At 39.8% G+C, this 27,042-nt stretch overlaps 1 protein-coding gene across 2 annotated transcripts in view; it reads right to left on the minus strand.

Moving 5' to 3' along the window:
- LOC308623370 (BEN domain-containing protein 6-like) overlaps positions 1 to 27,042 on the minus strand; it is a 146,876-nt gene that overhangs the window by 26,552 nt on the left and 93,282 nt on the right. For both annotated transcript variants that reach the window (XM_081245651.1, XM_081245652.1), the window contains one exon: positions 5,714 to 5,859. In XM_081245651.1, the coding sequence (XP_081101777.1) occupies positions 5,714 to 5,833 (120 nt within the window). In that variant the 5' untranslated portion in view covers positions 5,834 to 5,859. The remainder of the gene's footprint in view (positions 1 to 5,713; positions 5,860 to 27,042) is intronic.

A 27,042-nucleotide genomic window follows, 5' to 3' on the forward strand; every position in this document is an offset into this window, starting at 1 on the left:
TCACGAAAAACACAAAGTAGAAAAATAGTATAACAGAGTAGAATCAACCAGGCCACCATTCAGATCTTTGTAACTCATCTACGTCCTCCATTTCTCTCCCGACACCTCATCCACAGCCTCTCTGTTGAGACTATGCCATGAGGCTAATTTGGGGGTTGATTCCATCAGAGAAAGGAGAAAGATTTACCCAGAACAAAGCACTGATGTCTACCTTTTAGTTTAAAAAATATTTTTTAAGGACAGCAGGACAATAGTCCGAAAACATATGCATTTGAGTCGTAAAACCCAGGCTTTGTTGAGGCAGAAAAGAATTTTCTCCAATTACTAAGCTGGCCTTTATATTTATATTAATCCAAATCTGGAAAATTGGAGCACAGAGTGAAATTTATAAAGATCCGAATCTAGAAGCCTGGAGTATGATGTTTATAAAAATAAACTTTAGAGTAGAAGAGATAAAGGCACATGTACACCAGAACACAACATTGTGAATCAACTATACTCCAATAAAAATTTTGAAAATAGAGATCAAGAAAGTTCCTGCTGAATAGGAAGCGAAGAGACCTCCTGGGGCCTGGCTGAGGAGCAGGAGGAATTCGGAACAGGAAGAACAGAAGGTCAGATTCCAGTGTCTGCTCTTCCTGCCCCGACCTTTGTGGGGAAGCGAGGTGGATCCAGGGGTCAGGGTAGATGATAGAAACATCCAGATGAATGAGGGGCAGTCCCAGGGCAGAAGGGCCGGCTCCGTGCTTCTCAGCACATCATGAATGCCCTAAAGGGGCCCCAAGTCCAGCAACATCAGGGCAACACGGCACCTTCTGGGCCACAGATCAGAAATGGACAAAATTGGTGTCTGGACAAATGGACCAGAGACAGTGTCCAGACTCCCCAGAGCTCATGCAAAGCAGCTGGAGAATCCGGAGGATCCCTGTGTCCTGGTCAGGAACTGGGTAAGTGCTGGGGGAACCGGTGAACGGAGAGGCTACAGGGTGCCAGAACCTTACAGAAGTTGGCAGCGGGTCCCAGCACAGCAAACATCAGCAGATGGTGCCAACAGAACCCCCTGGGAGCTGGAAGGAATGCTGTGCCTCAGCAGTAACAGTACGGGACACTAAGGAAACAGGCAGAAAACTTAGAGCCTGGGCAGAAGACCAGCTGTCCCTCCCCAGAGGCTGGATGATATGTAAGACTCCTCAAAACTTGAAACACTTCCCAGGAAAAAAACAGGAAAGGGAGGAGAGTGAGAAGCTAGTCTCCATTGAGACTTAAACCCTGAAGTGACTGAAACTATACCAATACCTCAAAGGGATTTTAAACACCAGAACACTCTAACTGGGCTTCCCTGGTGGTGCAGTGGTTAAGAATCCTCCTGCCAATGCAGGTTCGAGCCCTGGTTTGGGAAGATCCCACATGCCGCAGAGCAACTAAGTCCCTGCGCCACAACTACCGAGCCTGCGCTCTAGAGCCCGCTAGCGACAACTACTGAAGCCCGTGCGCCTAGCCTGTGCTCTGCAACAAGAGAAGCCACCGCCATGAGAAGCCCGCGCGCCACAACGAAGCGTAGCCCCCTCTCCCAGCAACCAGAGATAAGCCCGTGCGCAGCAACGAAGACCCAACACAGCCAAAAATAAAATTAAAATTAAAAAAAAAGAACACTCTGTAATTCACTGTCAATGGACAAGTTCAAGCTTTTTTTTTCTCCCCCTTTTCTTATCTACCAGGGATGGAGAATTGAAAGCCAGATGAGATCAGTTACAGAAAATACAATTATATTTTTGTATGATCAGCAATGTATACATTCAACCTCACTCCTTATTTTATAAGTATACCAATCTATGTATGTATACATATTTCATTATTCCACGTGTGTATGACATATATAATATATATAATGGTAATGAAAATTACTATTGTCCTATGTTGGCAAGTAGCTAAAGTACTCATGCTAGATATATAAATCTTTAATTAAAAAACTGATGCATTTGGTTAAAAGGAAATGAGGCTTCCCTGGTGGCGCAGTGGTTGAGAGCCCGCCTGCCAGTGCAGGGGACACGGGTTCGTGCCCCGGTCCGGGAAGATCCCACATGCCGCAGAGCGGCTGGGCCCGTGAGCCATGGCCGTGGAGCCTGCGCGTCCAGAGCCTGTGCTCCGCAATGGGAGAGGCCACAACAGCGCGAGGCCCACATACCGCAAAAAAAAAAAAAAAAAAAAAAAAGGAAATGAAATATTTATTTAAAAAACTGAAGGATGCCTACTGAGATCATAGTTCTATGCAGAGTATTGAGAAAAAATAGAATATATGGTCTAGTTCTTGCAGGAATTTCCCACAAGAGAGAAATGAAATCAAGCATAAATCCATTTATAAGCATCATTGGAAGACAAAGTTAATAGGCAATAGATTGGGATAAGATATTTGCAAAATCTAAAACCACATGAAACTAATTTCTACAGTAGATATGGTATATGTGCCAATAAATAAGAACAGAACGGGAACCCACCAGAACAGACTAAGAAACCCAACAGAAACTATAAAAACTCAATAGAGAAAAGGACAGTGGCAGAGACCGCTGGCTATCACCAGGTATTTGTTCTCCCATTCTTCTACAGTAATAGGTTTTTAGCTCAGCAGGTAGGTGTCAGCTAGATTACATTTCCCAGACTCCCGGATGGCTCAGTGTGGCTATGTGACTAAGCTTCCGCCAGTCAAATAGGAGTAGAAACAATGTGTACCACTACTGGGTCATGACCTTAGGAGGAATGGGCTGGCCTTCTCCTGCCTGAATTCTATTTTTGTTGGCAGAGAGGAAGGCATGCAGGTGGGAGCTGGAGTAGTCACCTTGACCCAGGGACAGAGGCTGTGTGTTCAGGAAGGTAAATGAACAAGATAAGACGGAGCCTCAACATTTTGGCACTGCTACAGCAACTAGGACTGCTCTTTCTATTATGTGAAAGGGAAATAAACTTCCATCTTTATACGCCACTGTGATATTTGGGTCTTTGTTACAGCCTTTGCAACATGCATCTTAACTAATGCAGATTTTGATACCTAGAAGCTGGATACCCAAAACTTGACATAGGTTTGAATTACTTAGAGCTCAGGTTATGGTCAAAAAGAGCAAAGGTATAACATGCTGGAAGGTTGTTGACTCTTGTTAGACCTTGGTGATGACACATTTGGTAAAACTGTCACCTGCAATGCCTTGGAAGGCACACCATGTGCTTATTGAGACTGGAAAAAGAATGTCTGTGTGTATGAGTGACTTCTTGTCAGTGCTAGCTAGTTTGCAGAAATGGAAGGCTTTCTCCTTCCGTCTGCATTTAGAATGTAGCATGCAAATTTAAACTGAGTCCAGTCATGTTAAATCTCCAAGGTTTGAAAAAAATGAATGACGTCTACATCTAAATTGTAAGAGATAAGAAAAAAAGCCTGTGAACTCAAGGCTTTCTCAAGAGCTTCTCTTTAAGTGTTCTCTGCCAGACACTGAAATCCATCCCAATGGTAAGCCTCAGCTTCAGTGCATTATCTTCAAGCTTTTTGTTTCATATGGCAATTAAGTCACTGCCAAAAGTTGGAGAGAAAAGAGGCTGAGCAGCCGTAATAATAGAGGAGAGGTTTCAGGCTTATTTATGACCAAATAAGATCTCTGGCTGTAGTTACTTGCAATGAAACCAAACAGAAAGAAATAGTTTGGAAAGCTATTAAGTTTTTGAGAAACACAAATTGCAAAAGAAACCATACTACTGGCCTGCTAGAGCAGGTGACTATTTTGCCCTCAAGGAACCACTGGACAACCCCCCACCACCCAAAACCTGCACCAGCAAATTGAAACAAGATATCATTTTCTCCCATCAATTGCCAAATATATGAAATAAGGACATAAATGCTAAGTGTTGGCAGGGAAGCACAACATGGAACCCCTTATGCACTGCTGCTGGGCATGTGGACTGATGTGGACATTCTGGAAAGCAATTTCATTGTCATATCAAAGCCATTACTCACCCTTCTAAGTGTTTATTCCAGAGACATTCTCACGCTGTTTCTTAAATGGACATGTATGCGGACATTTATTTTGTCATTGTTTGTAGTACCAAGATGCTGGAGGAAATCTAGGTTTTCATCATTGGAGGAAAGGACAAGTAAAATGATGCTATGCTTTGTTAGACGCAACGTATCGTATATAATAGCAATATAGATGTTAAAAACGGTGCTGATTGAAAAGCCAAACAGATTGAGCTATATATTATGATACCAATGTACTACTAAATGATGTGTGAAATGATGGAGCCATAAGGTTGTACAGTGCAGCGTGCTTTGTAAACAGACAAAACATGGATATGGAAACAAGCCATATCCATGCTAGGGGACAGTGGGTGATGATGTACAAAAGAGAAAGTTCTTTATATACTAATGGAAAGATTGTCAGAATACATTAAGTAAAAAAGCAAAGTACAAAGCAGCCTATCTAGGAAGTTACTTTTTGTGCAAAAGAGGGGATAAGAATATCTATATTCATATTTGCTTTATTTGAACAAAGAAACACTGGGAGGATAAACAAGAAAGCCATAAAGTGGTTACATGTGGTAGGGGGCCAGGAGGCAGGAACAGGGCGAGTGGGGCAGCTGTGTGGGAGACTTTTCACACACAGATATATAATTTTTAGGCTTTTGATTTTTTTATTACTCAAAAAAGCTTCATTTTAAATTTAGCTTTCTGACTCTGTGCTTGTGCCTTCAACACTTCCACAAGGATTTTCTGCCCCTCCATAGGAAAGCATATGTGACCGGTCACAGACATGCTTAGCAGACATGGACCCACCATAGGCCCGGCTGACATGTTGTTTCGTTTCAGGAAACCTCATAAGAACTTTAGGTCTCACAGCAACAACTTCTCAAAGTCGGCCTGGGCACATTCCACATGCAGATTTTGGTGCTTTCCCAACCTTCTGGGTTTAAGAGTAAACAATTCTATTGCCAGGGGTTCGGGACAGCCTCGTTTTGTCAGAGGCTGTGTTGTGGGGCAGCCTAGGATGTGTGGCATGCCAGATGCTGGACCGTCTCAGTGCCTCCAGACACTATCCCCGGAGAGTAAAATATATTCTAAACCATGAGAATGTACAGTATGTATTTTAAAAATTAAACGAAAATACATGCACATAAGCACTCCATGTATTACAAAGACACACAAATAAAAAATAAAGGATAAACAGGTGGATAGTTTGTCCAAAGTGTAAGAGGAGAATGGGAGTGGGGAATTCAGATCAAAAAGGAATAAATGAATAAATACAAATAAGAAAGGGGCCCGGGCCAAACCTGTGATGAGGATGGGCTGCAAACTGGAGTCAAAAAAAAAAAAAAAAAAAAAGCAATAAATTTTAGAAGAGGTGTTCCAATTTCTCCAGTGGTTTGGGGAGGAAAAAAATATTTTCTGACAGTTTGCTGATCTTTAATGTCCCAGGAGATCAAGTAACGTTTGAACAATGTATAGTTGGCCACACTTTAATAGAAGCTGGTAAAATGGCTTGTGAATACGTTTCTAATTCAACTTGTTTAACATTAAAAAGAGAACACGAAATTTTATTCCTTCAGTTGAATAAAGAATTAAAGGGAAGAATCTATTAATGCAAGAGGGGGAAATGCACTAATAAATTGTGAAAGGAATTATGGAATTATGGCAGAGCAAGGGAAGAAAGTACCACCACAACAGCAGCACACCAACCTGCCCTTTATCCAGGTCACTGTTCGCATTCTCTGAGTCCATCGTCTCCGTCCTTTTCCTCTTTCCTTTTCTAAGAGCTTGGGTATTGGTAATTTCCTCTGTTTGCAAGATCTTCTGCATTTTCTCAGTTAGTTACCAAAGGTTTTCTGAAATTGTAGGAGGAAGGAATGCCCATGAGATGGTTCTACTCTGGATGTAGTCCAAAAGTTAATGTTTTTCCTTAAAATGAAAAACAAACAAAAGGATCCATAATATGTTTACAACTGTATGTTTCATAAAGGGACTAGCCACTCAAGTAAATTATTTTACTTAATACTTTCTGTCATTCCTTCTCCCACTGGCTAATTTAGGACACACTTTCACTTGGTTCAAAATCATGAGGATATCATGTTTCCAGAACGTGGGATACAGGAAGTTGTCATTTATAAAATCAAATGGCATAAATTTTTTCCATCTTTTCAAGTTTTTTCTTGTCAATCAGTTATGAGGAGTCTAAAAAACAAAGTAGAAACCTTGTAAAATTATGCAAATGATTTGAGGACTGAAGTTATATAACTTTAGGAAAAAGACATTAATAATAGCAGATCTAGGGACTTCCCTGGTGGTCCAGTGGTAAAGAATCTGCCTTCCAATGCAGGGGATGCGGGTTCGATCCCTGGTCAGGGAACTCAGATCCCACATGCTGCGGGTCAACTAAGCCCGCACACCACAACTACTGAGCTCACGCACCTCAACTAGAGAGCCTGCGTGCCACAAACTACAGAGCCCACGAGCCCTGGAGCCTGTGCACCACAACTAGAGAAGAGAAAACCTGCTCGCCACAACTAGAGAGAAGCCCACCTGCCTCAATGAAGAGCCCGCGCACCTCAACGGAGATCCCGCAGGCCTCATTGAAGATCCTGCGTACCGCAACTAAGAGCCAACGCAGCCAAAGATAAATAAAATAAATAAGTGAAAATAATAAATAAATCTTTAACAATAATAATAGCCGATCTCATCAGGACCAAAAATATTCCAAGGGAGATCAGTAAGAATGGCCTAGAAATTTGTTCTGTTTTTTTCCTGAAAAGTCTAAAGTTTTGAGATGGAAGATTTTCTTTGGTGTAAACTTAAGAGTAGCACCATAAAGAATGCAAAAAAATCTCAAAGGCAACAATGCATTTCATTAAAATTTTCAGGTAGAATCATTTTTTCAAAACCTGATAAAACAGATGATAGTTTTTAGGTTTAATAGTTTTGAAATGACCAAATCTAGCTTTTGCTGTGTATGGATGATTCAACACTTTTGGTCATAGCATTTTTTTTTTAATATTTATTTATCTGCCTGTGCCGGGTCTTAGTTGCAACACGCAGGATCTTCCTTGCTGCCTGTGGGATCTTCACTGTGGCATGTGGGATCTAGTTCCCTGACCAGGGATTGAACCCAGGCCCGCTGCATTGGGAGCATGGAGTCTTAGCCACTGGACCACGAGGGAAGTCCCTGTAGCATCCTTATTACTTGCATATGTTGGTTTGTTTTCATGAAAAGATATTTAATTATAAACAATAAAACTTTACAGAAGAGACTAGTTTAAAGGGAGTTCGACAAATATGTGGATTGTTGAGTAGAAGGTAACTATACTCTTTACCAAATTACACCAAGTAATCCTTTTAGAAAATATGGTTCTTTTACCTATTTTAAGAGAAATTCTTTATTCTCTACTCCAAGCATAAAATTATATTTAGTCTTTCCAAGATTGCTTGTTGTGACTTTTTGAAAACTTACTTTATGTTTTCAAATACATGAATAGTGCTTCAGCTAACACATGGGACTGGACTGTAATATCTAACTCACAAATATCAGAGATCTTACTTAGTATCAAGCTTTATTAATAATTTCAAAGATACAAGCAATCAAAAGGCACAGGCAGAATGGGGAGGTCTAGGACATCCTGGCTTTATAGGTTCTTCCTTCTAGAACAAGAGGTGAGGCCTCTAACTGAGGTTTGGGGGTCACCTCACACAGTGGGTGTGTTTAAGTCGTGACACTTCTCCATTTTATACCTAAGAGTTGTACTGCTTGCATGACCTTCTCTAGGGAATTATAAGTCCATAGATCCTAGGTATGTTTGCCATAGGCAATTTTAAATCAAGGATACACAGTTAAGAGCATTCCATAGACAAAAACTCCACTTGTAGCAAATATCAATCATCTGTTTACTCAGAGCAAGGTCAACACACATTTTCTGTGAAGCGTCAGATAGTACATATTTTAGGCTTTGCAGGACAAAGGGCAAAATCAAGGATATTATGTAGGTACTTATAAGCAAGAAGAAAATAAATCTTCACAAAAGTTTTATTCGTAAAATTGAAACTATACTACTAATAATTGAGTATAACTTTTTGTCAGACAGGCCTAAAAATGAGACTGGAACTAAAAAAGATATCTTGTTTAATTAGGGTTCAAAGTGTTCCCTACCATCAGAATTAATGGCAAATGCTCACTTGCCAATGCTGACCCATTATGAAATTTTATGAATTTTGTGACCTTGGGTTAGGCAATGATTTCATACATATGACAACAAAAACGTTATTTTCACAAATGATACCATCAAGAAAGTAAAGACAACTTACACAATGGAAGGAAATACATGAAAATAGATCTCACAAGGGACATGAATACAAGATATATAAAGAACTCTTACAACACAATAATAAAAAGACAAATGCCCGAGTTTTTTAAATGGACAAAGGATTTAAACAGACATCACTTCAAAGAAGATATATAAATAGCAAATAAGCACAGGAAAAGAGGCTTAGTATCATTAATCACTACATAAATGCTCATAAAAACTACAGTGAGAGGCCTCTTCATATGCACGAAGATGACTATAATCAAAAAAGACAGAAAACAAAAAATTTTGGTAAAGACGTGGAGAAATTGGAAGCCTTATATCTTGCTGGTGGGATTGTAAAATAGTGCAGGCATTTTGGAAAAGTCTGGCAGCTCTAAAAGTTAACTATTACATCATCATATGACACATCAACTTCATTCTTACGTATATACCCAAGAGAAGCGAAAGCATACATCCATACAAAAACCTGTACACAAACCTTCATAGCAGTATTAGCCATAATAGCTAAAAAGTGGAAAAAAACAAATGTCTATCAACTCATGAATAGATAAATAAAATGTGGTGCATCCGTACAGTGAAATACGATTCGGCAATAAGAAGAAATGAAGTTCTGATACATGCCACAACATAAATGAGCCTTGTACAGTAACACAATAATAGCCACATAGAAAACTAAAAAAAGCATGTGATGTAATTAAAATGAAAACTGCTAAGAAAAATGCATGTAAATGGTGTAAACTATTATTTCAAATTATATACAAGCAGATTATCAAGAATGGATGACAAAGCTGATCTTAAAAGTCCTCTTCTCTATTTTCATATTGTGGACTAGATGGTCCTGGTAAAGAACATTTGAAAATATACAGTAATATATTTAAAACTTATATTTAAAGCATACTTTAACCAGCAGTAGAGAAAACAACAAAGAAGTCAGAGAAAATGAGAAAACACAGTTCCACAGGATAAGAGAGCCCTGGAGCCAAAATTTACTCTGAAAGCATCTACTTCTTTATAGTAGCCTATAGCTTGGATTTCAACCAGCACAGTTTTCAAGGTATAGGAAAGAGCGCTGGGACCTCAAGAGAGGTATGAGGTCAGTTTGAGGAAACTACTCTGAAGTTGAGAAAAGCAACACCCAGATGGTGATACTTTCAGTGTGTGAACTAGGAAAATACCACTCCAAGGAAGGCACTTTGCCTGTCTTACCCCAGGCTGAGTGAAAGAGAAAAAAAAATGTGGTACTGGCACAAACAGACTATAGGAAAAGGACAGAGAGCCTAGTAATAAACATATAATGGTCAACTGATCTTCAATAAGGGTGGCAAGAGCACCCAATCTGGAAAGGACAGTCTTTTCAACAATTGGTGCAGGGAAACAAGATGTCCACATGCAAAAGAATGAAGTTGGACTCTTACCTTGTACCACATATTAAAATAAACTCAAAATAGATCAAAGACCTAAAACTATAAAACTCTTAGAATAAAACAGAAGGGGAGATCTTCATGACCTTGGATTTGGCAAAGGTTTCTTAAGTGTGACACCAAAAGCACAGGCAACAAAAGAAAAAAATAAACTGGACTTCATCAAAATTAAAACCTTTTATAAATCAAAGAACAGTATTGAGAGAGAAAAGATAACCCACATAATGGGAAAAAAATGTTTGAAACTCATATATCAGATAAATAACCAGCATATACAAAGAACGCCCATAACGCAAAAAAAAAAAAACACCCAACTTAAAAATGGGCTATAGACTTGAATAGATATTCCTCCAATGAAAATAAACAAATGGCTAATTTCAAATGAAAAGATGCTCAAAATCATTAGCCATTAAGGAAATGCAAATGAAAAAAACCACGGAGATACCACTTCAAACCCATAAGAATGGCTATTATCAACAAAATGGAAAACAGTAAGTGTTGGCTAGGATATGGAGAAATTGAAAATGCTGTACATTGCTGGTGGGAATGCAAAATGGTGCAGCCACTGTGGAAATGTGCATGATATGTAGACACCACCCGAAACTGAACAGCTGTAGTGCTATAGTCCCCTTCTGGAACATCCCTGAAAGACAGTGGTAAAGGGAAATCTTCCCAGTGCACAGAACTTACAGCAGTGCACTTAGTTGTTTACTTGAAAGGAGAAATAGTTAGATGTGTAATTTTATACTGATTCATGGGCTATGACCAATGAGTGGCTAATGGTAAGGGACATGGAAGGAGTATGTTTGGGAAATTGGGAAATTTGGGGAAGAGGTAGACAGATGTCTCTAAATAGGCAAAACAACAACAACAACAACGTGAAGACGTCAACTATATTTCAATTTAAAAAAACTAAAAAAAAAAGTGAAGATATCTGTGTCTTGTGTGAATGCTCATAGGTGACCTCAGCAAAGGAAGATTTTAACGATCAAGTGGATACCATCAGCTTTTCCCGAATCACCCCATCATTGCCCAATGGGCTTATGAACAAGGTGGCTGTGGTGGGAAGGATGGACTTCCACTCACCAAGGCCGCTGCTGAGTGTCCATCTGTCAGCAGCAGAGATCAACACTGAGTTCCCTATGTGGTACCATTCCCCAGGGTGATCAGTCAGCTACCTGGTAACAGGTTGATGCCATTAGACCACTTCCATCATGGCAGTGGAAGTGTATTATTCCTACTGGAATAGACACTCTGGATATGGAACTGGCATCCCTGCATGCAATGCTTCTGCAAAAATTACCATCTGTGGACTTAGAGAATGCCTATCCACTGTCATAATATTCTATACAGCATTGATTCTGATCAAGAAACTCACTTAACAGCAAGAGAAGGGCTACACTGGGCCCACACTTATGGAATTCACTATTCTTAACATGTTCCCCACCATCATGAAGCAGCTGGTTTGACGGAATGATGAAATGGCCTTTTGAAGACTGAGTTACAGTGCCAGCAAGTTGGTAATACCTTGTAGATCTGGAGCAAGGTTTTCCAGAAGACTATACAGTCTAGAACCAGCATCTAATATGTGGTGCTGCTTCTCCCACACATAGAATTCACAGGTCTAGGAATCAAGGGATAGAATGGGAGAGGCGCCACTCATTATTACTCCTAGACTCACTAGCAAAATTGTTGCTTTCCGTTCCCGTGGCCTTATGATTTGCTGGCTTAGAGGTCTTAGTTCCAGAGGGAGGAATGCTTTCACATTTATGCCACTGACACAATTATTCCATTGAAATGCAACTTAAGACTGTAGCTGAGTCACTGTGGATGCCACATGCTTCTGAATCAACAAGCAAAGAAGGAGTTACTGTGTTGGCTGGGGTGAGTGATACTGACTACCCAGTGGAAAATAGACTGGTACTCCACAGTGGAGGTAAGAAAGAGTATTTCTGGAATATAGGAGATCCCTTAGGATGTCTCATAGTATTACCATGCCCTGTGATTAAGGTCAATGGAAAACTACAACCCAATCCAGGAAGGACTACTAATAGCTCAGATCCTTCAAGAATGAAGGTTTGGGTCACTCCACCAGTTAAAGAACCACAACCAGCTGAGGTGCTTGCTGAAGGCAGGGGAATACAGATTAGGTAGTGGAAGAAGATAGTTATTAATACCAGCTACAACCTTATGACCAGTTATAGAAAGAGGATTGTAACGGTCATAAGTATTCCCTTATTTTGTTATGAATACGTTTGTGTGTGTGTATGAATGTGAGTGTTGGGGAAATATCTGTTTCCTTCCCTCTCTTATTCCCTCCTCATGTAACATAAAATGTATTGGCCTTACTGTATTTGTTATTCATTTTATATTCATTTTATATCATAGTATTTAAGCTAGGAGAAGTATAAACGTCACTCACGGACTTAACCTCATCTTCTGGGGAAGGGGTTAGCACATTTTCAGTTGTGTGCTGGATAACTGTATCACATTAGGCAGAACTATGACCTTGTTATTGTCTTTATTTGGAGATTAAGTATAGTTTCAGGAGATACGGGTGCCCAAGTTGATATGGGTGATGGCTAATTTTATGGCTCAGTTTGACTGGGCCATGGGGTAGTTAACATTAGTTTGATATGTATTTGAAGGTATTTATGCGTGAGATTAACATTTGAATCCATAAACTGGGTAAGGCAGATTACCCTCTCCAATGTGGGTGTGCCTCATCCAATCTATTGAAGGCCTGAACAGAACAAGAGGAGGAGTAAGGGAGAATTCACCCTCTGCCTATCTTCAAGCTGGGACATTGGTCTTTGACTGCCTTTGAACTCATTTTGGGACACCATCAGCTCTACTGCTTCTCAGATTTTCATACTGTAGTTTTACCCTCCCCTCATCACATTTTATGTTGTTGATTTCACAATGTACATCTTTTACCTTGTGTATCATTAACAAATTATTGTAGTTATGATTATTTTTACTACTTTGGTCTTATAACCTTCAAACTAGATGTATAACTGATTTACCCACCATTAAAACATTTGGGTATTCTGAATTTAAGCAGTGGAATTTGTACTTTTATACATTTTACTATTACTGACAAGCATCCTTTCATTTCAGTTCAAAGAAGTTCCTTTAACATTTCTTATAGGCTAATCTAGTGCTTATGAACTCCTTCAACTTTCACTTGTCTGGAAAATTCTTTCTCTCTCTTTCAATTCTGAAGGATAACTTTGCTGGGTATACTTTTTTTTTGGCTGCCAGGAAAGCAAGAGCAAAACATAAATCTATTAGGGCTTCCCTGGTGGCGCAGTGGTTGAGAGTCCACCTGCTGATGCAGGGGACACAGGTTCGTGCCCTGGTCTGGGAAGATCCCACATGCCGCGGAGCGGCTGGGCCCGTGAGCCATGGCCGCTGAGCCTGCGCGTCCGGAGCCTGTGCTCTGCAACGGGAGAGGCCACAATAGTGAGAGGCCCGCGTACCGCAAAAAAAAAAAAAACCAAAAAACCCCCATAAATCTATTAATATAATTAACTACATAAAATATGAAAATAAAAAAACTGTATGATCATATCAAGACGTAGGAAAATCACTAAACAATCATTCACGACAAAAATTTTCGCAAAGTACGACTAAAAAGATTTTCTTTAATCTGATGAAGAGAATCTACCAAAAACCATATAGGGAACAACATACTCAGAAGCATTCAAACCTTTTGAAATTCAGACCAATATAAGGATTCCCACTATCACCACTTTTAGTCAATATAATACTTAAGATTACAGCGACAACATAAGGCAAGAAAAGGTTTAAACTATATAAGTATTGAAAAGAAAAAAACTAAACTGTTCTTATTCACATATAATCTGAGTATCTACACAGAAAACTCAAAATAATGGGGAGACAAAATATTTCAATTAATAAAGGAAGCCAGCAAGTTTTTCAACTATAAGAGCAATCTGAATATCATCAACACAAAGGCAGAACTCATTGAAACAGACAGCAGAGTGGTGGTTACCAGGGGCTGGGAGTGGGGGAAACAGGAAGATGATGCTTCAAGGGTACAAACTTCCAGTTAGAAGATGAGTAAGTTCTGGGAATGTTACATACAGCACAGTGATCATAGTTAACAGTACTATATCATACACTTAAAAGTTGATAAGAGAGTAAGTCATAAATGTTCTCACCGCAAAAATGAAATGGTAACTGTGTGACGTGATAAAGGTGTGAGCTAAAGCTATGGTGGTAATCAGTTTGTAATAAACAAGTATATCAAACCAACATGTGTACTCCTTAAACTTATATAATATCAATCATATCTCAATAAAGTTGGGGAAAACAGCACACAAAGATAGAAAATGCAATTAAAAATATATAAATTGGCTCTAAACTTTATGTGAGAGAGTCAAGAGCCAAGAATAGTCAAGACACTTTTGAAGTACAAAGTAGAAGGAGATTTCCTACAAGACTTATTATAAAGCCATAGTAATTAAGGTAGTGTGCTACTGGTGCAAGGACAAACAAACAAACCAACAGAACAGAAAGAGAATAAAAAGTCCCCATTAGAGAGTAAACTCCACAATGGCAAAAATCTTCTGTTATGTTCACTGACATATTCAATATTTAATTCTTTGGGCTGCTGGAACAAAGTTTCTCTTCCATTATTTTAAGTTAATTTAAATCGCAGGAAAGAAGAAGTACAGAGTTATCAAAGGGAAATAATTGACTCAAAGATAAAACAATGAATACAATTCACATCTCTAGTAAAAAGAATATTTTAAAATACTTCTTATATTAATAAAATATACAAATAATTACCAAGTTTTACCTCAAGCTTTTATATACTTTTCTACTAAAAATAATCATCATTAACATAAACATGTAAAGTACTTAAAACCAGCTAAAGATATAAATAGGGATGGGATTTTGATGAGTATATTATTTTAATTTTCAGGGTTGTTAGTTCTTCAGCTTAAATTTGCATTTTTTCTCATATTACGTCTGCTAAGTTTTTTTTCCCACATGCAGAAAGCTAGATATTGTCTTAATGGTTTCTGGAAAATAGAAATGAAAGCCACAGTACCTAGCCATAGTCACCTCTTTTTGTTCTGCAATGTATATAATATTTTTAAGTCACTTAAAGACAAAATCCAAGTAATTGGTACTTTTATATATCTTTTGATCCCCCCCCAATTAAACACCTATCTTATTACTCACTGATGCCTTCACTGACTTGTCTTGGGTCTATTCCCAACCAAAAAGGTCTGATGCTCAAATCCTTCACATACTGCCTAGATGCCTATAACAACACCAGTACTGCTGGACCAGCTTCCACTAAAGGTCTTTCAGGAAACGTTCCTGAAAAAGTTGTCCCTCCCCTGGTCTTCTGCAGTAGCTTCATTGCTATAACACACAAGACTCTATTTTAGTTATTATGTAACTTTGATAACTATGGTCACAACAAGTAAGTCCAGAGCATACTTGCTGGACTCCACTTAACCAAGACAGTGGCACAGCCACTTATACTCCATCCTCTCACCCAAACCGGATTGGTTTTATTCAATTCCAGAATCAAATGTTTCAGTGATCACTAGAGCAGCTGACTCTGCAATTCCCTTGTCAAGTGCATAATGAAAGTATGAAATAAGCAAGACTATTCATGAGGTGAAGTTATACTTCTGCACACTTAGAAGAGGATGTGTGCTGAACGAAACCATGGGATACTATTCCAAAAATTCTGCAGAACTTACCACTAAGCCTTTCAGTATTTTTGTGTGCTATGTGTAAGCCTAACACAGTCTAAAATTGGGAGATAGCCTTTACATAGACATTTGTTAAAGTAAAAAGAAAAATCTATTAATAGAAAGTATAGAGTACAACAGAGTAAGAACTAGTTACATTCAAAAAGAGACATGTGGGCTTCCCTGGTGGCGCAGTGGTTGAGAGTCCGCCTGCCGATGCAGGGGACACGAGTTCGTGTCCTGGTCCGGGAAGATCCCACATGCCGCGGAGCACCTGGGCTCGTGAGCCATGGCTGCTGAGCCTGCGCGTCCGGAGCCTGTGCTCCGCAACGGGAGAGGCCACAACAGTGAGAGGCCCACGTACAGAAAAAAAAAAAAAAAAAAAAAAAAAAAAAGAGACATGTACCAAAATGTTCATTGCAGCTCTATTCACAATAGCCCGGAGCTGGAAACAACCTAAGTGTCCATCATCGGATGAATGGATAAAGAAGATGTGGCACATATATACAATGGAACATTACTCAGCCATAAAAAGAAACGAAACTGAGCTATTTGTAATGAGGTGGATAGACCTAGAGTCTGTCATACAGAGTGAAGTAAGTCAGAAAGAGAAAGACAAATACCGTATGCTAACACATATATATGGAATTCAAAAAAAAAATGTCATGAAGAACCTAGGGGTAAAACGGGAATAAAGACACAGACCTACTTGAGAATAGACTTGAGGATATGGGGAGGGGGAAGGATAAGCTGTGACAAAGCGAAAGAGAGGCATGGACATATATACACTACCAAACGTAAGGTAGATAGATAGTGGGAAGCAGCCGCAGAGCACAGGGAGATCAGCTCGGTGCTTTGTGACCGCCTGGAGGGGTGGGATGGGGAGGGTGGGAGGGAGGGAGATGCATGAGGGAAGGGATGTGGGAACAGATGTATATGTATGACTGATTCACTTTGTTATAAAGCAGAAACTAATTTAAAAAAATTAAAAAAAAGAACTAGTTACAGAAACATTTCCAAAACACAGAAAACAAATTTTTAAAAATACACACTGAATATTATACAGTCACTATGTGTTTCCAAAAAACAACAAAACTTCATTTCAATAGTTTCTAACCTCAGTTAGAAAAAAATAAAGTTTTTAAAAAAAAGGAAGATGCTAGATATTTGCTATCTTACTCTCTGTTGAACCCCTATTTGACATCTTTAGTTAGTAATTTATGCCTAGATGCTTCCTGAGTATGGTGATACACTTTCAATGTCTCTGGAAATTCTGACACATTATTGTTTATCAGAATCTTTTGCTAACCTCCAGATCCTATGTAAATATATATATCTGATGATGTATCTACCCACAGACCCATTCTTCATACATCCACTTATCACCAACTGTTGAAATCAACCCCAAATTCTATTTTTTTAAATAATTATAATAGACTTCATTTTTTAAAGCAGTTATAGAAAAAGCGAGTGGAAAGTACAGAGGGTTTTCATATATCCCTTCATCTCCCTCCATGCCCGGTTTCCTATTATTAACATTTTGTATTAGCGAGCCAGTACTGATTGATACGTTATTATTAACTAAAGTCCAGAGTTTACATTAAGGGTGACTCTGCATGAGTTTCTCTATTGGTTTTGACAGATGTATAATGATATGTATTCACTCTTAGAGTATCATACAAATGGTTTCACTACAAATCCTCTGTGCTCTGCCTATTCATCCCTTCCTCCTTTGCAGTCCCTGGCAATAGCTGATCTCTTTACTACCTCCATAGTTTTGTCGTTTCCAAAATGTCATAGAGTTGCAAACATATGGTATGTAGCCTCTTCAGCTTGGCTTCTTTCACTTAGCATTATGCATTTAAGATTCCTTCATGTCTTTATGGCCTGATAACTCTTTTTATTATATTTTATATTAAATAATATTTTTATATTAAATTTTATATTATATTTTATATTTTTATATTAAATAATATTTCACTGTATGGATATACCATGGTTTATCCATTTGCCTACTGAAGGACATACTAGTTGCTTCCCAGTTTTAGCAATTCTGAATGAAGTGACTATAAACATTCATGCAAGTTTTGTGTGGACGTAACTTTTCAAGTCATGTGGGTAACTACCAAAGAGTGTGTTTATTGGATCATATAATAAGAGTATGTTTAGTTTTGTAAGAAACTGCCAAGCTGCCTTCCAAAGTGTCTGTACCATTCTGCATTCCCATCAGCAATGGAGAGCTGCTGTTGCTCCACATCCTCTCCAACACTGGGTGTTTCGGATTTTAGTCATTCTAATGGCTGTGTAGTGCTATTTCATTGTTGTTTTAAGTTGCAATTAATTCCTTAATGATGTATGATGCTAAGCATCAACCCCAAATTCTTTTAATGGCTGTAACTGTAAGAAAAACAAACTTTTCCAGTAAGCATATACAGTACGTGTATATTTATCTTTTTTTAAGTCATACAAACATACATGTGATATTAGTACAAAAACACAGTATAAAACAAAAGAGAAATTTCAAAGGAGGTAAAAATGTATCAAACAATATTTTAAAATAAGTATTATTTTCTTTATTGAAATGAGAAAACTTTTTTGATCTGATTAAATACATATATATAAATTATTAGCATTACCAACACTCCCAGTTTGCCTGAGACAGGGATTTTCCAAATTATTTTCTACCAAAGAAATCAGCCTAATTAATACTAAAAGGTCATGACATATTTTTTATCAAAAAAAAAGTCAGAAAATTGTCTTTTTTTAAGGGAATGAATGAATAATACATAAGTGTGTATACTATTTACTTTCAAACAATTACCCTATTATTTTTGTTCTAGAGTCCCCAAAAAGCACCTGGGGAATTTGACCCTTCATTTGGAGATAATGCTTTTCCATGCTGTCAAGTTGAGGACTAAGGTAGGGTACTCAGTGCAGGAGGAGTAGCAACCCAGCTGAGTCTCGTTGCAGTCACTGCCTCCACTCAAAGAAGAAACAGCACCAGCTGAATGAGGGGCCAGAGATGTGAGCTGAGAATAAACAGATACAATTCATATGGCCAGTATCCAATTAGGAAGATTACAATAATGCAGCTCAAAGTCTCACTGCATCCTGGCCATCAGCTACAAAGAAGAGGCAATCAGTTATGATGAAAAGAAATTAGACTGAAAGTTAGATGACCTGGTTCTGGTTCCTACTCTGTGACTAAGTAGTACTGTAACCTCGGGCAAGTAGAATTTCTGGGTACCTCAGTTCCTCCACAATGAAAGGAGGGGACTGGATTCAATGATTTTAAAGATGTGCTTTCAGATATTTATTCTGGGTATGCAAGTAGATATAATCCTTAAATCCCTAAAACTTCTGTCTTCAAGAATTATAAGAAAATTATATTTTAAGAAAATCACTTTTATAACTCTTGGAAGAAAGTTACATCTTACTAAACTGAGTAAATTGGGCAACAATCATGAAATTAAGAAAAAAGAAAAAAAAATTAATGGGTAACACAGAATAAAATAAACCAATAAAAACAATTAGAGGAAGAGCAATAAAGCTAAATTTATTCCTGTCCTATATGTGGAAATAATTTCCAAGAAACATTCCATTGCCCCCTAAAAGACATTAAAAACAGAACAAAACAAAACAAGATAGTGCCCGTACTTGGGGAAAGTATCACAGAATTCTATATTATTCTTCTTTAGTATATTTGACAGGGTCAGCTTCTGAGTCTAAAATACTTGTTTTCAAATTTTCAAGCCCCGATTAAGAACAGAGTGGAAGGACTGAATAAGTTCTAATTAAGGGGATTCTTCAATTAAAGAGATCCTTTCACAATGTATATGTATATCAAGGCATCACATTGTACACTTTAAATAACTTACAATTGGTCAATAATACTTCAGTAAAGCTGGGGTGTGGGGAGAGAGTCTGAAAAAGAAGCCAAGGAAGTAAGTTTAGTAAAAATCCATGACAGAGAGCCTGCTAGAACAGTCCTGAAGAACACAAGGCCCACAAGCAGATCAGCTCATAAAGATCCAGGAACTAACATAAAAGGACAAAGAGACATTTCTTTACTACCTTGTGTGTGTCTTCTTGGATGCTGAGTTGCTTTCAGTACTTACCACTGGCTATAAACTCTAATGTGGTTAAATTATTCTGGATACTGTGGTTAAGTAATTGCTGTGGTCTTGGGAGCTAGTAACTGCTTTTTTTTTTTTTTTACTTCTGGTTTTTTGAACATTTTCTACCTCAGGTAATTGATATTACTTTGGAATGGACACTGTGACTACTGCTTGATGTAAGAAGGCCCTGGGTGACTTTCTGTCCCCAAAAGAAAGTTTCCTTTTTCTCTTAAAACCACTTATTTGATTATACTTTTATAGGCTAGGTATTACTATAATACCCAGGAATTTCTCCTAACTGGAATTAGAGTGAATAGCAGGCTGGAGCCCTAGCATACACTCCAGTCAGCTAACCTGGTACTAGACAGCACATGCAAACACAGACATCATACTGTTTATGTCATTCTTACCCAATATTTGTTGAGACTGATTTATCCTCTGTCCAAAGGGGAAAAAAAGTACAGAAGTTTGACCATGACCAGTCATTTAAGGTAATCAGACAGTCATAAACACATGCAAATTCTCCTTACTCTTCAATTTTTAATACCACTAACCTTTGTAACTCTATGATTTTATCTACCTGTTTTCCAAAGGAAGAAACGAATTCAATTAGCAATGGCTCTGAGAAAGCCAAAGTGACAGGTATTTATTTAATTATTTTAAGTTACTTAAGACAATAGCCAGGACATGGAAACAACCTAAGTGTCCATCGACAGATGAATGGATAAAGAAGATGTGGCACATATATACAATGGAATATTGCTCAGCCATTTAAAAAAAACCGAAATTAAGTTATTTAAAGTGAGGTAGGTGGATGGACCTAGAGTCTGTCATACAGAGTGAAGTAAGTCAAAAAGGGAAAAACAAACACCATATGCCAACATATATATGGTATCTAAAAAAAATGGTTCTGATGAACCTAGGGGCAGGACAGGAATAAAGACAGAGATGTAGAGAATGGACTTGAGGACAAGGGGAAGGGGAAGAGTAAGCTGGGACGAAGTGAGAGAGTAGCACTGACATATATACACTACCAAATGTAAAATAGATAGCTAGTGGGAAGCAGCTGCATAGCACAGGGAGATCAGCTCGGTGCTTTGTGACCATCTAGAGGGGTGGGATAGGGAGGGTGGGAGGGAGATGAAAGACGGAGGGGATATGGGGATATATGTATGCATATAGCTGATTCACTTTGCTATACAGCAGAAACTAACACAACACTGTAAAGCAATTATACTCCAATAAAGATGTTAAAAAAAAAAAAACCTAAGCCAACAGTTTTCCTAGATATGATCATTTATTTGTCTCATTGCTTGCTTGATTTTTCAATATCCATCCCCCGTCCTTTACTTTAGTATATATTCATATCTTATTAAAGTGAACTATGACAATATTTTAGAATTTTATAACCCTTTATGAAATAAGTATAAATATCTTAAGACATAAGAAAAGCAAGATTATGATTCCTATACACTAATGATGAAAAATCTGAAAGTGAAATTAAGAAAACACTCCTATTTACCACTGCAACAAAAAGAATAAAATACCTAGGAATAAACCTACCTAAGGAGACAAAAGACCTGTATGCAGAAAATTATAAGACACTGATGAAAGAAATTAAAGATGATACAAATAGATGGAGAGATATTCCATGTTCTTGGATTGGAAGACTCAACATTGTGAAAATGACTCTATTACCCAAAACAAGCTACAGATTCAATGCAATCCCTATCAAACTACCACTGGCATTTTTCACAGAACTAGAACAAAAAATTTCACAATTTGTATGGAAACACAAAAGACCCCAAATGGCCAAAGCAATCTTGAGAAAGAAAAACGGAGCTGGAGGAATCAGGCTCCCAGACTTCAGATATACTACAAAGCTACAGTAATCAAGACAGTATGGTACTGGCACAAAAACAGAAATATAGGTCAATGGAATAGGATAGAAAGCCCAGAGATAAACCCACACACATATGGTCACCTTATCTTTGATAAAGGAGGCAAGAATATACAGTGGAGAAAAGACAGCCTCTTCAGTAAGTGGTGCTGGGAAAACTGGACAGCTACATGTAAAAGAATGAAATTAGAACACTTCCTAACACCATACACAAAAATAAACTCAAAATGGATTAAGGACCTAAATGTAAGACCAGACACTATAAAACTCTTAGAGGAAAACATAGGCAGAACACTCTATGACAGGAATCGTAGCAAGATCCTTTTTGACACACCTCCTAGAGAAATGGAAATAAAGACAAAAATAAACAAATGGGACCTAATGAAACTTCAAAGCTTTTGCACAGCAAAGGAAACCATAAACAAGACCAAAAGACAACCCTCAGAATGGGAGAAAATATTTGCAAATTAAGCAACTGACAAAGGGTTAATCTCCAAAACATACAAGCAACTCATGCAGCTCAATATCAAAAAAACAAACAACCCAATCCAAAAATGGGCAGAAGACCTAAATAGACATTACTCCAAGGAAGATATACATATTGCCAACAGACACATGAAAGAATGCTCAACATCATTAATCATTAGAGAAATGCAAATCAAAACTACAATGAGATATCATCTCACACCAGTCAGAATGGCCATCATCAAAAAATCTACAAACAATAAATGCTGGAGAGGGTATGGAGAAAAGGGAACCCTCTTGCACTGTTGGTGGGAATGTAAATTGATACAGCCACTATGGAGAACAGTATGGAGGTTCCTTAAAAAACTAAAAATAGGACTACCCATTTGACCCAGCAATCCCACTACTGGGTATATACCCTGAGAAAACCATAATTCAAAAAGAGTCATGTACTAAAATGTTCATTGCAGCTCTTTTTACAATAGCCAGGACATGGAAGCAACCTAAGTGTCCATCAACAGATGAATGGATAAAGATGTGGCACAGATATACAATGGAATATTACTCAGCCATAAAAAGGAATGAGACTGAGTTATTTGTAGTGAGGTGGATGGACCTAGAGACTGTCATACAGAGTGAAGTAAGTCAGAAAGAGAAAAACAAATACTGTATGCTAACACATATATATGGAATTAAAAAAATGATCAGAAGAACCTAGGGGCAGGACAGGAAGAAAGACACAGACCTACTAGAGAATGGACTTGAGGATACGGGGAGGGGGAAGAGTTAGCTGGGACGAAGTGAGAGAGTGGCATGGACATATATACACTACCAAACGTAAAACAGATAGCTAGTGGGAAGCAGCCGCATAGCACAGGGAGATCAGCTCGGTGCTTTGTGACAACCTAGAGGGGTGGGATAGGGAGGGTGGGAGGGAGGGAGATGCAAGAGGGAAGAGATATGGGGACATAAGTATAACTGATTCACTTTGTTATAAAGCAGAAACTGACACACCATTGTAAAGCAATCATACTCCAAAGAGATGTTGAAAAAAAAAGTTAAAAAAAAGAAAAGCAAGATTATGAAATTATCAACAGAATGCAAAAGTTATAATATTGATGGGGAAAAAAGAGATATATTAATAAATATATTTGTTTAAAGTAAAACAAGAGTTAACACAGGACCCCGGAGGAAGATGGCGGAAGAGTAAGACGCGGAGATCACCTTCCTCCCCACAGATACATCAGAAATTCATCTACACGTGGAACAACTCCTACAGAACACCTACTGAACGCTGACAGAAGACCTCAGACCCCCCAAAAGGCAAGAAGCTCCCCACATACCTGGGTAGGGCAAAAGAAAAAAAGAATAAACAGAGACAATAGAATAGGGACGGGACCTGCACCAGTGGGAGGGAGCCGTGAAGGGGGGAAGGTTTCTACACACTACAAGCCCCTTCGCGGGCGGAGACTGTAGGTGGCGGAGGGGGAAAGCTTCGGAGTAGCGGAGGAGAGCACAGCAACAGGGGTGCGGAGGGCAAAGCGGAGAGATTCTGGCACAGAGGACCGGTGCCCTCAGGCACACACCAGCCCGAGAGGCTTGTCTGCTCGGCCGCCGTGGCGGGCGGGGCTGGGAGCTGAGGCTCGGGTATCGGCTTTCAGTCGGAGCGCAGGGAGAGGACTGGGGCTGGCGGCAGGAAGAGAGCCTGAAGGGGTTAGTGCACCACGGCTAGCCCGGAGGGAGTCCGGGGAAAGGGTCTGGAGCTGCTGAAGAGGCAAGAGACTTTTTTCCCTTTTGTTTCCTGGTGCGGGAGGAGAGGGCATTAAGAGGGCTGCTTGGGGAAGCGCCGGAGACAGGCACGAGCCGCGGGTAAGGCACGGACCTCGGAGACGGGCGTGGGCCGCCGCCGCCGCCACCGCCCGCCGCCGCGGCCCGCCGCCGCCGCGGCCGCCGCCGCCACCGCCGCCCGCCGCGGCCCGCCGCCGCCGCCGCGGCCCGCCGCCGCCGCCGCTGCCGCCGCCGCCGCGGGGCCTGTGTGCGAGCGCGGGTCACTGTCCGCCCCGCCTTCCGGGGGGCCTGTGCACCCCGCCACTGCCGGGGTCCCCGAGACCCGGGGACGGCTTTCCCGGGAAAGCGCACGGAGCGCCACGGGCTGCTGCAACGTCACGCCGGCCTCTGCCGCCGCAGGCCCGCCCCACACTGCGCGCCCCTCCCTCCCCTCTGCCTGAGTGAGCCAGAGCCCCCGAATCAGCGGCTCCTTTAAACCCGTCCTGTCTGAGCGAAGAACGGACGCCCTCCGGCGACCTACGCGCAGAGGCGGGGCCAGGTCCAAGGCTGAGACCCGGGAGCTGTGAGAGCAGAGGCAGGGAAATCTCTCTGTGCAGCCTCGGAGGCAGCGGATTAAAGCTCCACGGTCCATTTGATGTGCCCTGCGTCTGTGGAGTGCATGAATGGACAGCGAATCATCCCAAATTGAGGAAGTGGACTTTGAGGACAAGATTTAAGACTTTCCCCCCTTTTCCTCTTTTTACAACGAATTATTCCAAATTAAGGAGGTGGACTTAGAGAGCAAGATTTCAGACTTCTCGCCCTTTTCCTCTTTTTACAACGAATTATCCCAAATTGAGGAGGTGGACTCGGAGAGCAAGATTTTTGATTTTTCCCCCTGCTCTCTTTTTGTGAATGTGTATGTGTAATCTTCTGTGTAAGATTCTCTCTGTATAGCTTTGCTTCCACCATATGTCTCAGGGTTCTATCGGTCCGGTTTTTTTTTTTTTTTTCAATAATTACTTTCTAATTTTAATAACGCTACTATATTTCATACTTTATTCTATTTTACTTTACCTGCTCTTTCTTTTTTTCCTACTCTCCCTTCCTCCCTCCCTCCCTCCGCTCCTCCTTTCCTTCTTTCTTTTTCTTTCCTCCCTCCCACCCTTCTTCTTTCCACTTTCTTTTTCTTTCCTTCCTCCCTCCCTCCTGTCTTTCTTCCTTTCCTTCCTCCCTCCCTCCCTCCTTTCTTTCCTTCTTTCTTTCCATCCTTCCTCCCTCCCTCCCTCCTTTCTTTCTTCCTTCCTTCCTTCCTTCCTTTCTTCCCTTCTTCCTTTCTTTCCCTCTCTCTTTCTTTCTTCTACTAATTCTTTCTTTCTACTTTTTCTCCCTGTTACTCTGAGCCGGGTGGATGAAAGGCTCTTGGTGCTGCAGCCAGGAGCCAGTGCTGTGCCTCCGAAGTGGGAGAGCCAACTTCAGGACACGGGTCCACAAGAGACCTCCCAGCTCCACATAATATCAAGCAGCGAAAATCTCCCAGAGATCTCCATCCCAACACCAGCACCCAGCTTCAGTCAACGACCAGCAAGCTACAGTGCGGGTCACCCTATGCCAAGCAACTAGCAAGGCAGGAACACAACCCCACCCATTAGCAGAGAGGCTACCTAAAAACATAATAAGGCCATAGGCACCCCAAAACACACCACCAGACGTGGACCTGTCCACCAGAAAGACAAGATCGAGCCTCAACCACCAGAGCACAGGAATTAGTCCCCCCCACCAGGAAGCCTACACAACCTACTGAAACAACCTTAGCCACTGGGGTCAGACACCAAAAACAACGGGAACTACGAATCTGCAGCCGGCAAAAAGGAGACCCCAAACACAGTAACATAAGCAAAATGAGAAGGCAGAAAAACACACAGCAGGTGAAGGAGCAAGATAAACACCTACCAGACCTAACAAATGAAGAGGTAATAGGCAGTCTACCTGAAAAAGAATTCAGAATAATGATAGTAAAGCTGATCCAAGATTCTATTTCCATGATCCATAATCTTGGAAATAGAATAGACAACATGCAAGAAACAGTTAACAAGGACCTAGAAGAACTAAAGATGAATCAAGCATCGATTAAAAACACAATAAATGAAATGAAAAATACTCTAGATGGGATCAATAGCAGAATAACTGAGGCAGAAGAACGGATAAGTGAGGTGGAAGATAAAATAGTGGAAATAACTGATGCAGAGCAAAATAAAGAAAAAAGAATGAAAAGAACAGAGGAGAGTCTCAGAGATCTCTGGGACAACATTAAACGCACCAACATTCGAATTATAGGGGTTCCAGAAGAAGAAGAGAAAAAGAAAGGGACTGAGAAAATATTTGAAGAGATTATAGTTGAAAACTTCCCCAATATGGGAAAGGAAATAGTTAATCAAGTCCAGGAGGCACAGAGAGTCCCATACAGAATAAATCCAAGGAGAAATACACCAAGACACATATTAATCAAACTGTCAAAAATTAAACACAAAGAAATCATATTAAAAGCAGCAAGGCAAAAACAACAAATAACACACAAGGGAATCCCCATCAGGTTAACAGCTGATCTCTCAGCAGAAACCCTACAAGCCAGAAGGGAGTGGCAGGACATAATTAAAGTGATGAAGGAGAGAAACCTGCAACCTAGATTACTCTACCCAGCAAGGATCTCATTCAGATTTGATGGAGAAATAAAAACCTTTACAGACAAGCAAAAGCTGAGAGAGTTCAGCACCACCAAACCAGCTTTACAACAAATGCTAAAGGAACTTCTCTAGGCAAGAAACACAACAGAAGGAATATACCTACAATAACGAACCCAAAGCAATTAAGGAAATGGGAATAGGAACATACATATCAATAATTACCTTAAATGTAAATGGACTAAATGCTCCCACCAAAAGACACAGAGTGGCTGAATGGATACAAAAACAAGACCCATATATATGCTGTCTACAAGAGACCCACTTCAGACCTAGAGACACATACAGATTGAAAGTAAAGGGATGGAAAAAGATATTCCATGCAAATGGAAATCAAAAGAAAGCTGGAGTAGCAATTCTTATATCAGACAAAATAGACTTTAAAATAAAGACTATTAGAAGAGACAAGGAAGGACACTACATAACGATAAAGGGATCGATCCAAGAAGAAGATATAACAATTGTAAATATTTATGCACCCAACATAGGAGCACCTCAATACATAAGGCAAATACTAACAGCCATAAAAGGGGAAATCGACAGTAACACAATCATAGTAGG

Source organism: Mesoplodon bidens (assembly GCF_964165515.1).
Source record: "Mesoplodon bidens genome assembly, chromosome: 10".
NCBI classification, from domain to species: domain Eukaryota; kingdom Metazoa; phylum Chordata; class Mammalia; order Artiodactyla; family Ziphiidae; genus Mesoplodon; species Mesoplodon bidens.